The sequence below is a fragment of the Sturnira hondurensis genome, unplaced genomic scaffold (genome assembly GCF_014824575.4).
Source record: "Sturnira hondurensis isolate 20B ecotype Veracruz unplaced genomic scaffold, ASM1482457v3 Scaffold0003874, whole genome shotgun sequence".
Taxonomy (NCBI): Eukaryota; Metazoa; Chordata; class Mammalia; order Chiroptera; family Phyllostomidae; genus Sturnira; species Sturnira hondurensis.
Genome location: NW_028076505.1, coordinates 7,382,139 through 7,397,044, shown reverse-complemented (window position 1 = coordinate 7,397,044; position 14,906 = coordinate 7,382,139). Strand labels below are relative to the sequence as shown.

The 14,906-nt window shown below is 44.2% G+C and overlaps 1 protein-coding gene across 1 annotated transcript in view; it reads left to right on the top strand.

The window, feature by feature from the left end:
* Positions 1-6,797: 6,797 nt before the first annotated feature.
* Positions 6,798-14,906, top strand: part of BFSP1 (beaded filament structural protein 1) — a 33,741-nt gene continuing 25,632 nt past the window's right edge. The window contains exons 1-2 of the mRNA XM_037043085.1: positions 6,798-7,226; positions 10,058-10,118. Of these exons, the coding sequence (XP_036898980.1) occupies positions 6,868-7,226; positions 10,058-10,118 (420 nt within the window). The 5' untranslated portion in view covers positions 6,798-6,867. The remainder of the gene's footprint in view (positions 7,227-10,057; positions 10,119-14,906) is intronic.

Genomic DNA, 14,906 nt, shown 5'->3' with positions numbered 1-14,906 from the left:
AGACATAGCATGTGAGCAAGTAGAGTTAATCACTACAGTAATAGAATTCAGGAACCTGTAAAGTAGGCTAAGACCTGAGAGATGTGGTGTGAAGTATTTACAGTGGTATAGAAAGCAATAAACAAACAAACAAACAAACACACACAAAAAGGGCAAGAGAAATAAGGAAAAAGCAATAAGTTTGGGGTGAAAGGGAGAAGGACTAAAACAGGAAAAAAGAAATGAGAGGAACAGAGTACTGAAAGATACAGCAACAATAAAATTTAGAAAAATATATGATTACTGAAAAAAAGCTTTAAAAAGTTTTTAAAAAGTTTTTTAAAAAGTTAAAAAAAAAAACTCCTCCCTTGTTGGTTTCAAACTGTCCAATCTGGTTTTTCTGGTTTCGGTGGGACCCCTCTGTGGGCTGGGTTGTAGGCCCAGGCGCACACCTGCCCGCCAGTCAGGCTACCAGACTGCGGTGCGGGCGCCTACCCACGCGACAGGCTGCTTGGGTCCTACGGGATCTGGTACTGGTCCTTCCCAGTCGTGTGGCTGGGTGAGAAGCAAGTCAAGCTGCCTTCACGGGAGAACACTTCAGTGCACTTTCCAGTAAAAACTTGTCCAGAAAGCGTGCCTCTCAGCCCAGCCCAATCCCCAACCTGACTGGTTAGGACAATGCTCCTCTCAAATTTCCTGGGCTGGCAGGCTGGTGGGCTGGTGATCACAGAGATTGCAACTGAACATGGCCCCCTGTCCTTGCCACCCTCCCTGCACACCTAGGCAGACAGGTCTCTGCCACTCAGCCCCGCCTAGATGGTGAGGGAGGGAGCCAGCTCTTCCAAGGACCCCAGTGCTCCACTGGGTGCTGGGCTCCCTATGAGTCCTCCGTGGCACTGGCTGAATACGGAAGCCTCTATACCCCTAACAAGGCGGCAGCGGCAGCTCCGAGGCATTATGGGCTGGCCGAGGGCAGCCGGCCCTGCCGCTGCTGCTTTTGTCTTTACTCACAGGTGCTGGGCTCCCCATGTGCAACAGACGCCCCGACGCTGGCCGTAGACAGAAGCCTCTGGGCCCTGGAAGCTGTGGCAGCAGCAGCTCCGAAGTCTTTACGCGCTGGCCAATGGCTGCTGGTCCTGCCACTGCCGCTTTCGTCTTTACTCACAGGTGCCAGGCTCCCGATGAGTCCTCTGTGGCAGACGGCCCTGTCACTGGGCACAGACAGAAGGAAGACTCTGGGCTCCGACTGCTGTGACAGCTGCAGCTCCAGGGCCAGTATGCGACAGCTGAGGGCTGCCGTCGGCCTGGCTGTCTCCATCCTTACTTGCGTCCCTGAGACCCCAAAGACCTGTAGCTGTCTGGTTCGACACTAACTCTGGTCTCTTATTTTCATAAATGCTGGGGAATTGTTGGTTGGGGAATTGATTGCGCTGTTCCTCAGTAGATCTGCTAGGATTTTCTCCCAGGGGTACAAGAACTGGAGTTGCTCCGTCCTACTCCTCCGCCATTTTTCCAACATCATCATAATATAGGTTAAAATTAAATGTGGTGGCCAAAAAATCTTTTATAATCTTTGAGAGTATGACAATTTATATAAATTTAGGGTACAAGGATTTTTCTATTTAGTTCAAATAATCTATTATGTAAATGTCTTGATGGAGCTCTAGTTGTTTCTCCCACTCCAGAAAGGATGTCAGAACCCAGGAGAGCAAGGGTGACACTGAGGCAGGACAGTAAGAAGCTGGGGAAATTTCTTGGAATAAGAAAAACTGAGACAAAATAATTAAACAAGGCCAAACAACTTGAGCAATTTATAGTCTACTAATGAATCACACAGTTTTATCTTTCCTAACCAAGGCCACTTAGGAGCAAATGGTTTACACATTTTAGACCATCCCAGGGAAAACTGGCTTTAGGCCCTGTTCCATCTTCAGTGGAAGATGAACATTTTTCATTCTTTAAAAATGAAACCAACCAGAAAAATAACTCTAATCCCTCTATACATATATTTTGATGAATTAATGTATAGAAGGTCATACCTGAAAGGCTACTAAATATTATGTTAAGACCCTCCCCCTAGGATTCTGGCCAAAGAGATAAAAAGCTTCAAGACAAAGAATACATGGTGTGCTTTCAGTAGAACATACCCATGCCTTGTATCTCTACTTATTTTCTTCTAACTCCGAGGGACCCCTGGAGACTTGCAGCCAGAGGAGCAGTGGGCAGTGGCAGCTTGTGTGGGCTTAACCCCTGAACCAGTCTCCAAGGCCCCCTTTCTCTCTGACTTTCTCCTGTTGCTTTTTCTACCTTAAGCCTTTCCTTTGTTTCACTGTTCCCGGGTTTAATAAACATACTCTCAAAATCACCTGCACTGATATTGTGAAATCTTTCCTACACAAAGTCAAGAAGTCACACACTACTGGTGGGCTCAAGAAAGACCCACTCTGGGCCTAGACTACATCCAGTAACAACATTATAATAATAACTGTGCATTTATTTCCTATGTTTTTGCACAAAGAGTAGATTCTTCCCAAATGTACACAAGAACTTTCTACTTGTAACACACGTCACAGTTTATTGAGACATGGAATTTTATTTTGCATCCATTGTCAAGAATCCCTACCAAAAGGAGCATTCCTAAATGCCAAGTTATACAGTAATTAAGAAAAAGATTTGTGGACTTCTGGTCAAGATGGAGGCATAGGTAAACATGCCTTGCCTCTGGACACAACTATAGCAAAAAATACAACGACACTACAAAGCAAATATCACCCAGAATAGTCAGAAAATTGAACTGTGTGAAAGTCCTACAATCAAAGATATAAAGAAGTCACATTCATCCAGATGGGTAGGAGAGCAGAGACACAGAGAGGTGCAGAGATGGGAATGGTCAGCCTCACATTCATGTGTGGTAGATAAAAATTGGGATGAATACCTTGGGAGCAAGAAATCTCAACCCTAATCCAGACCACCCAACCCAGGGTTCCAGCACCAGAAAGATAAGTCCCCATAACTTCTGGCTGTAAAAACCAGTGTGGGATGGGCCAGTGGAAGAAACAGCATCCTCTTAAAGGGCCCACAGTGGATTTAGGATTCACGCAGATACACCACCCGCTCTGGGATTCAGCACCAAGGTAACAGTTGAAAGAGCACCATTGGCATATGGGGAGAAAATGAAGTGAGAGTGGGGAGATAGCTTCCTTCTGGGAAAAACTCCAGAGGCCAGGGTGTGACATTGTCCCCTTAGCAAGCCCTCCCCCAAATAGAGCAACAGAGCAGTGACATTGATTGCCCTACTCTGGTGATTACCTACAGCTCCACCCCATAAAACTTAACAGGTGTGCTAAAAGAGTGAGTCAAAGCAGCTCTACCTAGTACACAGAAACAAATACAGGGAGGCTGCCAAAATGAGGCAACAAACAAATATGGCCCAAATGAAAGAACAGAGCAAAACTCCAGAAAAAGAGCTAAATGAAATGGAGATAAAAAACCTATCAGATGCACAGTTCAAAATGCTGGTTTATCAGGATGCTCCAGGAACTCATTGGGTACTTCAATGCCATAAAAAAGACCCAGGAAGAAATGAAGGTTGCATTAAGTGAAATAAAGAAAAATCTACAGGGAACCAATGGTGGAGGGGATACACCTGAGAATCAAATAAATGATTTGGAACATAGGAAGGAAAAAGCATTCAGTCAGAACAGCAGGAAGAAAAAAGAATTTTTTTAAAAAGGATAGAATAAGGAGCCTCTGGGACATCTCCAAATGTACCAACATCTGAATCACAGGAGTGCCAGAAAGAGGACAGAAAGAGCAAGAAATTGTAATTTTATTTGAAGAAATAAAGAAAACTTCCCTAATTTGGTGAAGGAAGTAAACATACAAGTCCAGGAAGCACAGAGAGTCCCAAACAAGATGGACTTTGGGAGAACCACACCAGGACACATCATAATTAAAATGCCAAAGATTAAAGGAAGAATCTTAAAAGCAGCAAGAGAAAAGCAGAGTTACCTACAAAGAAGTTCTCATAAAACTGTTAGCCAAGTTCTCAAAAGAAACTTTATAGGCTAGAAAGGGACTGGGAAGAAGTATTCAAAGTGGTGAAAACCAAGGACCTACAACCTAGATTACTCTACCTAGCAAAGCTATCATTTAGAATGGAAGAGCAGATAAAGTGCTTCCCAGACAAGGTAAAATGAAAGGAGTTCGTCATCACCAAGCCATTAGTATATGAAATGCTAAAGGGAATTATATATAAGAAGATGATGATGATTAAAATAATAAATTTACAACTATCAATAATTGAATCCAAATAGCAAATTAAGGAGACAAGCAGAAATGGAACATAATCATAGATATGGAGATCATTTGGAGGGTTATTAGTTTGGAGGGGGAATAGGAAAAATGAGGGGAAAGGTGCAGGGATTAAGAAGCACAAATTGGTAGGTACAAAATAGGCAGATGTTAAGAACAGTATAGGGGATGGAGAAGCCAAAGAACTTATGTGCATGACCCATGGACATGAACTAAGGGCAAGGGGGTATTGCTGGAGGAAATGGGACCAGGTGGAGGAGGGCAAAGTAGGAAAATTGGGACAACTGTAATAGCATAATCAATAAAATATATTTTCTAAAGAATTACTTAAGAAATCAGAAAAATGGTATTGTTAAAAAGTTCTATAATTGAAAGCTTGGCTGAAAGAGACTCAGACAAAGGGAGGCGTCTTTGGGCACTTGATCTAGTCCAAGTGTAATAAGCTCCTTGGGCTTCCTTCACAATTCTAATGGAACCAATCAAAAGAAAGTCATGCCGACTTCCGCCAAGATGGAGGCATAGGTGGAAACACTGTGCCTTCTCCCACAACCAAGTTTGAATACAATAAAAGTTTTGGAGAACTAGGACACACCCAAAGACCAGAAAACGGAATTATACGGAAGTCCGACAACTACGAACCGTTCTACAGGGATGGTAAGAGAGGCAGAGCCAGCAGCAGAACTGGGTCGGGCAGGACAGATCCCCCGACCTAGGCTCGCAGGCAGCCCGGAACCAGTCGGGGTGCGGGGCAGACTGACCAAGGTCGCACATTCGCAGGCAGTGAGACGGACCACGCAGGCCCCAGGGAGCGAACCCAGTGGTGGAGGGCTGACAGTGGTGGCACACTCGCGTGCAGTGGAACGAAACGCATGGGCCTGGTGATGGTGGTGGTTGTGGTGCCGGTGGAGGTCGTGGCAGCAGGCGGCAGAGGGGAGCCATTGTCCCTCTTTGACCCCGCCCCCACATACAACGTCACAACCCAGAGACTTAGTTGCCCTGCTCTAGTGAACACTTTAGGGCTCCGATCCTGCTATGGAATAGGCATGAACAGCCCAAACCATGGCGCAAGAAGAACTCAAAGTCCCAGAGCCAATAACTCTAAGCGACCAACAGATTGCCAGCCTCTCAGAAGCCCAATTTAAGACACTATTTATCAGGATGCTCACAGAATTGGTAGATCATAGTCATAAATTAGAGGAACACATGAAGGCTAAACTAATTGAAATGAGGGGAGATGTCCAGGAAACCAATAGCGATGAAAAGGAGACTGGGACTCAAATCAATGGAATGGACCAGAAGGGAATGAAGAAATGAGAATTCAAAAAACTGAGGAGAGGCTTAGGAACCTCCAGGACATCTTTAAACGTTCCAACATCTGGATTATAGGGGTACCAGAAGGGGGAAAGAAACAGCCACGAGTGGAAAATGTATTTGAACAAATAATAAAGGAGAACTTCCCCAGTCTGCCAAAGGAAATAGACTCCCAGGAAATCCAGGAAGCTCAGAGAGTGCCAAAGAAGTTGGACCCCAAAAGGAACACACCAAGGCACATCACAATTACATTAGCCAAGACTAAAATGAAGGAGAGAATCCTAGAAGCAGCAAGAGATAAGGGGACAGTCACCTACAAAGGAGTACCCATCAGACTGTCAGCGGATTTCTCAAAAGAGACCTTACAGGCACGTAGGGGCTGGAAAGAAATATTCCAAGTCATGAAATCCAAAGACCTACAGCCAAGATTGCTTTATCCAGCAAAACTTTCATTTAGAATGGAAGGACAGATAAAGTGCTTCTCAGATAAGGTCAAGTTCAAGGAGTTCATCATCACTGAGCCCTTATTATATGAAATGCTAAAGGGACTTATATAAGAAAAAGATGAAAAATATGAACAGTGAAAGGACAGCAAATACATAGTTATTAACAACCACACCTAAAACAAAAGCAAACCAAGAGGACAGCTAGATCAGGAGTGGGACCATAGAAATGAAGAACACATGGAGGGTTAGCAACAGGGGGGTGGGAGGAGGAGAAGGGGGGAGAAGGCACAGAAAATAGCATAGATGGTAGGTAGAAAATAGATAGGGGGGACGGCGAGAATAGTGGGGGAAATATAGAATCCAAAGAACTTGAGACACGTGGTTATAAACTAAGGGGGGGAGAATGGTGGGGGAGGGAGTGTGTGGGTGGAGGGGAAGGAATGAAGGGGGGAATAGAACAACTGTAATGGTATAATCAATAAAATATATTTTAAAAAAAAGAAAGTCACGCCCCTCTTGTCCTCCTGACCTCATTCAATCGTATAGCAACAGGCTTTAACAATCACAGAACAAAAACCTCATTGCCCAATTTAACCTTCCAAGCCCCAGAGCTGCATGGTCTGTTAATCCAGCCCACAAAACCAGGCCTGCGGCCTTTTATTCTCCCCCAGGCTGGCACAGTGTTGAGCTCAACAGCTGATTAGCTCTGGAACATTCCAGCAGTGTGCAGGGGCCCCCAGTGTTTATTTAGCCGGCTGCTGGCTCTGCCAAGGCCCCCCTGGAGTAGGCTTTGCACGCCCTCACCTGCAGATTAGCCATGTACAGGAGCAGCTATGTCTTCCAGGCCCGCAAGGAGCAGTACGAGCGCTCTGAGGAGGTTCCCGACCGCCTGTCAGAGGGCTCCGCCACCGCGCCCAACCTGGCAGCATTGAAGGAGCTCGGGCAGCGGGTGGTCGCCCACGTCCAGTGGGCCCGTGTGCTGGAGCAGCGCCATGGTGTCCTCCGGAGGCAGCTGGATGCCTTTCAGCGCCTGGGCGAGCTGGCCTTTCCCGAGGCCTCCCTCCTCCACCAAGTGGAAGGCAACCGCCAGCGCACTAGCGAACTGGCGGCTGAGCGCGCCCGACTGGAACGCCAGGGCGCAGAGGCACAGCGTGCGCTTGAGGAGTACCGTAGCAAGTAAGCATCACTGTGGGGGAAAACTGAGGCAGGGCAGGGGGGCACTCAAGGTTCGGAAAGGAGAGCAGGCTCCCACCCAAGCTTAGAGAGCCATCTCTGGCTTCTGGTCGTCATCCCTGTGGGAGGCTGGGGCATGCGCGTGGTGTATTTACCTCAGATGAGACTAGTATCTATTTTGATGTCACTTCACAGTTTGCATGGAATGTTATCATTTACATTTAATGTGTTTAAAATATAGGTATAATTTACATATAATAACATGTACAGATTTTAAGTATGTAGTTCAGTGAATTTTGACAATTGTACATACCCATATAGCTACTAAACAAGCAAGATATTTCCTCTGCCCTAGAGAGTTCCCTTCTGCCCTTTCCAAGTCGATCTTCAGTTGTTATCCTGAACCACCCCCAATCCCAGAAAAACCCAGAGGCATCCAGTATTCTCATTTCTGTTGACTGTCCTAGAATTTCACAAAAATGAAATATTAGAGATGGACTCTTATGTGTCTAGCTTCTTTTGCTCAGCACAATACTTTTGAGATGCATTAATGCTATTCAATCCTCATAGCCAGTTATAGATAGTATTGCCTGCACCTGTTTTACAGATGAGGAGACTGAGGTTCAGGAAATGTCGGGATTTGGAACAAGGTCACTCAGCTAGTGAACTGCTGCACTGGGACTAGGTTGAAATGTTGGGCAGGCTATGTCTAATTGTTTTCAACACATCACAACTAACACCTGGAAATTGCTATTCAAAGTGTGGTCCATGAACTAGCAGCATTGGCATCACTCAGGAGCTGGTTAGAAATGGAGACTCTTGGGCTCACTGCAGAGCTCCTGAATCAGAAGCTGCATTTTAACAAGGTTCACTGGTGATTGATTTGTAGTTGAAGTTTCAGAAGCCTTGGTCCAGGGCATGGTCCCACTTCTGGAAGACTGAATAATGCATTAAAATGAGCCATTAAAAAGAAAAAGGATACTCAGCAATTTGTCAACACCTTTCCAAGTTATAAATGTGTGGGCTCTTTGACTCAGCATGGCCGTTTCAAGGAATTTACTCTATGATACTCCAGCAGACATCAAGATTGTGTCTCCAGGGATCTTCACTGCTATGTAATCTGCAGTAGCAAAAGCCTGGCAGAAACTTAAATGCCTATCAGTAGAAAGCAGATTGTAAAATTGTGCTTCATCCATGCAATGGAATACTAAGCAATGGTAAAAACACAAGAATAGTGTGTTATTGTCATTTGTTTAAAAAAGAAAGGAAGAAGAGTAGAAATTTTTGTTTGCATAAGGAAAAAGATGCAAATACACACAAAAAACTAATGATAGTGGTTACACTGGGGCATAAGGGAGTAGGACCTGGGAGACTGAAGTAGGAGGGGGACTTTAACTGAACATCCTTTTATGTAGTTTAAAAATACTGTCTAACCATATAAGAGGTTTATCCATTTAAAAATTATATAAATTAACTTAAAATATATAGATATCCAGGTCCCACCCTGGACCTCAGGTGGGACCCAGGGATTTTAATTTTTTGAGCTCCACTAGTAATTCCAGTGAACACATTGGCCTAGGGCAGCCTAAGGGCTTTGTCCAAACGTGTTCTCTGTTTGGGTACCACATTCTCAGTCCAAACCTTGGGCAGGTTATTCAACACTATGTACTGAGGATATTTATCAGGTCAAATCATTGCTTCTGTTCCTATCAGTCGCTCTGTTTCTGGTTTTGATTCAGAGAATCTTATTTGGAGCTGGAAAAAGGGACCTGAAAATTCACCTACTATAGCCCTTCATGGGCTACAATAACTGAGGCTTGGAGAGGGCCTTTGGGTAGTAGGACTTGAACTCGAGTGTTCTTGCCCCAGGTCTATACTCTTTCTAGAACACTGTTGTGGAGAGAAGTCATTCTTGGACTCCTGTGGAGTGAGGTCCAGCGATAGGACTAGACCTTATTCAAGTAAAACTCATGTTCTCTACAACAAGTGAAATTGCTTGCTGGTCCAGACACCCAGCTCCATGGGTAGTAGGAGCCCTTAAATCCCCAGATGGCCTTCACCTGGTCACTAGACCAGGGCTTGCTGTGACGTGGCTGGACAAGCCTGACTCCCTTGAGCCCCCGATAAAGAAATGGCTGTATTGACGTTTCCTGATTTCACTTGGTTCTGAGTTGTATCTCCACCACAGTGCAGTCCCTTCAGGTTTTGTGATTTATTTAATAATTTCTATAAGTTTATTTCCTCTCTTGCCCCCTTGGGGAAGTTTCAATATTCTGAATGGGATAGTGGGATTTGTAAATTATTATAAAAGCAATTAAAGCCATAACCATTCACACACATGGATATACACACACCAAGTTGGGTTTTGCATTCCAGAGAGGAGCTGATGGCTAGCCAAAGCCAGTGAAATAATACAGAAAGAGGAAGGTATATACAGCCTTGTTAGGTATATTTTCTACTTGAATAGTTTAATAATTTTAAAATCAGGTTTTTAGTATGTCAAAGACTCAATATAATCAAATTAAATAAAAACAAATAAAACCATCAAAATACAATGATGGATATAGTCAACCTTCCAAATTGCTGAAAACCAAAATTATGTAAAACAATCAGATAATTGAAGCCAAAGCATTTTTTCACTTTACTGGATGTAAAAGACTTTGGGAAGCTGTGGGCTTGGAAATGCAGCATCAGCTTCTGCTGTAACATTAAGAACCCCTTCTGAAAGAGAGGGCATAGTACTCATATCAGATCAAATTTAGTGCTTATTGTGTGATCAGCACTTGTGGAATTATGGAAGCTGCTCAGCTTTCACTTATGTGTCCAATTTGCAGGTATGAAAATGAATGTGAATGTCAAGTGCTGCTAAAGGAAATGGTTGGGCGCCTTAACAAGGTGAGCTGAGCGTGTCCTTGGGTTTGAGTCGATTAATGACAGGACTGAACTAAACAGCTGTGATGAGTGTTTTCCACGCTTCCTGTTTTGTTATTTCAAAATCCACCTCTTTCTTTTGCTGTCACTTTTTCTTTTGATATATTTTATTGATTATGCTATTACAGTTGTCCCATTTCCCCCTCTTCATTCCCCTCCACCCTGAACACTGTCTCCCACGCACATTTCCCTGCTTTAGCTCATGTCCATGGGTCATAAGTTCTTTAGCTTCTACATTTCCCATACTATTCTTACCTGCCCCCCCCATCTATTTTCTGCCTACCATCTATGCTACTCATTCTCTTTACCTTCTCCCCCCTTCTACTCCTCTCACTCCCCTGTTGCTAACCCTCCGTGTGATTTTCATTTCTGTGGTTCTGTTCCTATTTTAGTTGTTTGCTTAGTTTGCTTTTGTTTTAGGTGTGGTTGTTAATAAATGTGAGTTTGCTGTCATTTTACTCTACATCTTTTTTATTTTCTTTTTCTTAGATAAGTCCCTTTAACATTTCATGTAATCAGAGCTTGGTGATGATGCACTCCTTGAACTTGACCTTATCTGAGAAGCACTTTATCTTCCCTTCCATTCTAAATGAAAGCTCTGCTGGGTAGAGCAATCTTGGATGTAGGTCCTTGCCTTTCATGACTTGGACTACTTCTTTCCAGCCCCTTCTTGCCTGTAAGGTCTCTTTTGAGAAATCCGCTGACAGTCTGATGGCCACTCCTTTGTAGGTGACTATCCCCTTATCTCTTGCTGCTTCTAGGATTCTCTCCTTCATTTTAATCTTGGGTAATGTAATTACGATGTGTCTTGGTGTGTTCCTCCTTGGGTCCAACTTCTTTGGGACTCTCTGAGCTTCCTGGACTTCCTGGAAGTCTATTTCCTTTGCCAAATTGGGGAAGTTCTCCTTTATTATTTGTTCAAATAATTTTCCACTTGTTGCTCTTCCCCTTCTCCTTCTGGTACCCATATAATTCGGATGTTGGAATGTTTAAAGATGTCCTGGAGGTTCCTAAGCCTCTCCTCATTTTCTTGAATTCTTGTTTCTTCATTCTTTTCTGTTTGGTTGTTTCTGTCTTCTTTCTGGTCCACTCCATTGATTTGAGTCCCAGTTTTCTTCCCATTACTATTGGTTCCCTGTGCATTTTCCTTCATTGTGCTTAGCATTGCTTTCATTTGATCATCTAATTTGCAACCAAATTCAACCAATTCTGTGAGCATCCTGATCACCTGTGCTTTGAACTGTGTGTCTGATTGGTTGGCTATCTCATTGTTGCTTAGTTGTATTTTTTCTGGAGCTTTGATCTGTTATTCCACTGGGTCATATTTTTTTGTCTTGTTGTACCTGTTATGTTTGAGGGGTGAAGCCTTCCTTAGGTGTCCACCAAGGTGGGGCAACCCACTCACTGGGTTGTGACACTGTATGTGGGGGCCGGGTCTGAGAGGGGAACACTGGAGCTTGCTCTGCTCTCTGCTACTGGAATTCAGTCACTTCTGCCGCTTCCCCCAAGTAAACTGGGCCCTTTGGGTGCTGACTCCCGGGTGGGTGGGCTTGTGTACATTCTAGGACCCTGTGAGTCTCTCCAATGAACTCGCCTGTGAGGCTGGGAGTTTCTCCCGGCACCCCAACCCCCATAGGTATTTTCAATGGGTGTTTTGAGGCTTTATTTCCTGGTGCTGGGGCCCTGGGTTGCGCAGTTTGTCTTGCTCCCCAGTTTCGCCTGGTTTATCTACACACGAATGTTGGATTGCCCTGTCAGCCAGCCACCTTGCTGCCTCGCTGGGTCCGCCCACTGCCACCCAGCATCTGGGGTCAGTCAGCTGCTGCTTGTGTGTCCCAGGTCCTCTGGCTTTCGCTATAGGTGCCACCACTTTTTTGCCACAATCCCTCTTCACCTGGCCACTGGACTCTGCCCCTTCTACTGGTCTGGATGAATGTGTCTATTTTTACTCCTTTGTTGTCAGACTTCCATACAGTTAAATTTTTCTGTTAGTTCTGGTTGTTATTTTGTTTTGTAATTGTTGTTGCCCTTATTTTGGTTGTGTGAGGAGGCACATATGTCTACCTTCACCTCCATCTTGGCCAGAAGTTCTGTCACTCTTTCTTGACTTGTAATTTCAGCCAAATCTTTGTGTGAACTCACACACACAGACACACATTCCCCTACCACAATATTCAGAATCTTGAGAGAGAACCTAGACTATTTTAAGTTTATTGCTTGTGCTGGGCTATCAAAATGTGCCAGCATTCCAGTGACTGGTTTTGTTTTGCAATTCAGACATCCTGTTCACAAACACCAAACTTAGGAGGGAACTTACTTTGGGCAGTGTGCTTTCTTGGATGCAATGATACCTGTGTCCTTTTGGCTAAGAATCTTAAGATTACTTTACAGAAAAACTTTCAAGAGAGCAGTGGGGAAAATTTTTTTAAAGATTTTATTTATTTTATTTTTGGAGAGATGGGGAGGGAGGGAAAAAGAGAGGGAGAGAAACATTAATGTGTGGTTGCCTCTTGTGTGCCCCCTACTGGGAACCTGGCACACAACCCAGGCATGTGCCCTGACCAGGAATCAAACCAGTGACTCTTTGGTTTGCAGGTCAGCACTCATTCCACTGAGCCACATCAGCCAGGGCACAGTGGAAAAAAATTCCATTTCCCCTGAAACTCCTCACTCTTGAAGTAGCCATGTAGGGGACACCAAGGATTCTTATCTTCTTGCTAGATACCCTCCTACAGAGATTGTTTGGGGTTGTTCTCTGCAGGGAGAGCTTCCTTCTACTGATCCTCCATTGTCCTGACAGCTTAGACTATTTTGCTTATCAGGAGAACCTGACTATACCAAATAGCAGAACGATCCTGGACCACAGAGCCTGGATAAATCAAGGATGATAATTATCCTTTCCTGATCATTTCAGAGTTCAAATGTCAGAGGAGAAGAACCCATGGAGACTGTTTAGTTGAAGTTTAGTTGAAGGGTTTGTTGTTCAAGGCACATGACTGCCTTTCACCCCAATCCTCCCTGCCCTGCCCATAACCTCATCAGAATTGCTGATAAAACACGCTTCCTTCCCTTTTGTGCCCAGGTGTGGCCTTAAGATTCTTTTCTACATGGAACTCCAGGAAACCACTTCGGATAGTCAGGGTTAGCTCAGGATTCTTGGTTTCTATGGCTTTTTCCAACCTCAGTTTTATAGGATTATTCAGCTGGTTGGTGGGAAAGTCAGAAGTAATATCTGGGGAAACTGAATTTTGCTTCATCTGTGTTACCTACCATCTAATACTTGCGTGCCCTTTTCCATGTGAGCATATAGTGTATTGTCCAAACTAGGACACTGTGAAAGGAGTTGCAGTTTGTGTGATAGAAACTGGGACTGTCTCATGCCCACTGGAACATATGAGCACCCCAGTACATACATAAAGGTGGGGAGAGAGTGTGCTTCAGTGATTGGCCTTGTATCCATAGTTGTGATGTCCCCAAGCCTGTTGGAAGTCTGGCTGGGATATGGGCCTTAGTAACATCTGACATTAACCAGCTGTTCTGCTGACACTAGCAATTCATCCCATTTTTGTTTTGGTGGTGATCCCAAGTTGCCAGGTGGGGCTTCCATCTTGACCACAGACCACCTACCTCAGAGCACTTGATGTGAAGGTAAAGACCTTCAGGTAAAGGTCAATCTAGCCCCTCCTCAACACCTCCACCCCAGAGTGTTTGGTTTGAGTGTCTGTCTGTCCTCACTGCATGAAGAACTCTCTCTGGAGTTACCTCTAAGGTTGTCACTCACCTGGTGTTGTCATGTACATTCCTTTAATAAGGTAAGTGACACTGGATTTAAAAACTAGCTCAAGCCTTCTGCTGTTTTCCTCTTACTATAAAAACAACATATATTGTCAGTAGAAAAATAAGATAGTAGAGATAATTAAAAATATGAGAAATTTGCATCCTATCATTTCATCTCTCTGAGAATGCAGCTGTAACACCTTTATGTACATTGTGACAGCATGTGATGATCGAAGTGTCAACCCTGTGAGAATGTTACAAAAGGTTCTGGGGAAATATGGCACCGAGAACATGGGTGAGGGCCAGTTCAGGACATTGTTGTGACTGTTACCTGGGTCCAGGGAAAGACACTTCTGCCTACAGTGCGCTGTGCTGTCCAAAAAGGAGTTCTTGTTAATAGGACCCTTTGCACAACTGCTGAGTATCTGTGAGAATTTGGATGAATTGTATCATCTTTCAGCCTTAGCTTCTTCATCTGTGAAATGGGAACAATAATAGTTTGCACCATCATAGGAGCAGATGTGTGCCTACTGAGAATTAAATGATGTAATAGTGTATGTGACTTACCTGTCATGGTTATTAATACAGAGCACTTGATGTGATGGATGCCAGCTTAGTTTTCTCCAGAGGTGAGGTACATAACTCTGGTGCAAGGAGAGATGATCTTAGATGGTGCATGGAGGAACAACTTTTTAATAGTTGTGCGTTTATTTTTATGATTACCTTTCCTTACAGCAGGTGGCATAAAAAGTTCCTTTTAAATACATGCAAGTAAGAATGAATCAACTTGAAGAAAATACAGGGCATTTGAACGATGCAGTAAGTGGTACTCGGATAAAGCAGAAATCACGAACACAGTGTGCAAATGCACTGAGTCGGGAAGTCCTTACACTAGCTTGTAGGAGTGTTGGAACAGCCTTTTGATTGTTGATTCAGCCCCAGAGATGACCCAGTCCAGCCCTCTCCCTTTGCTAG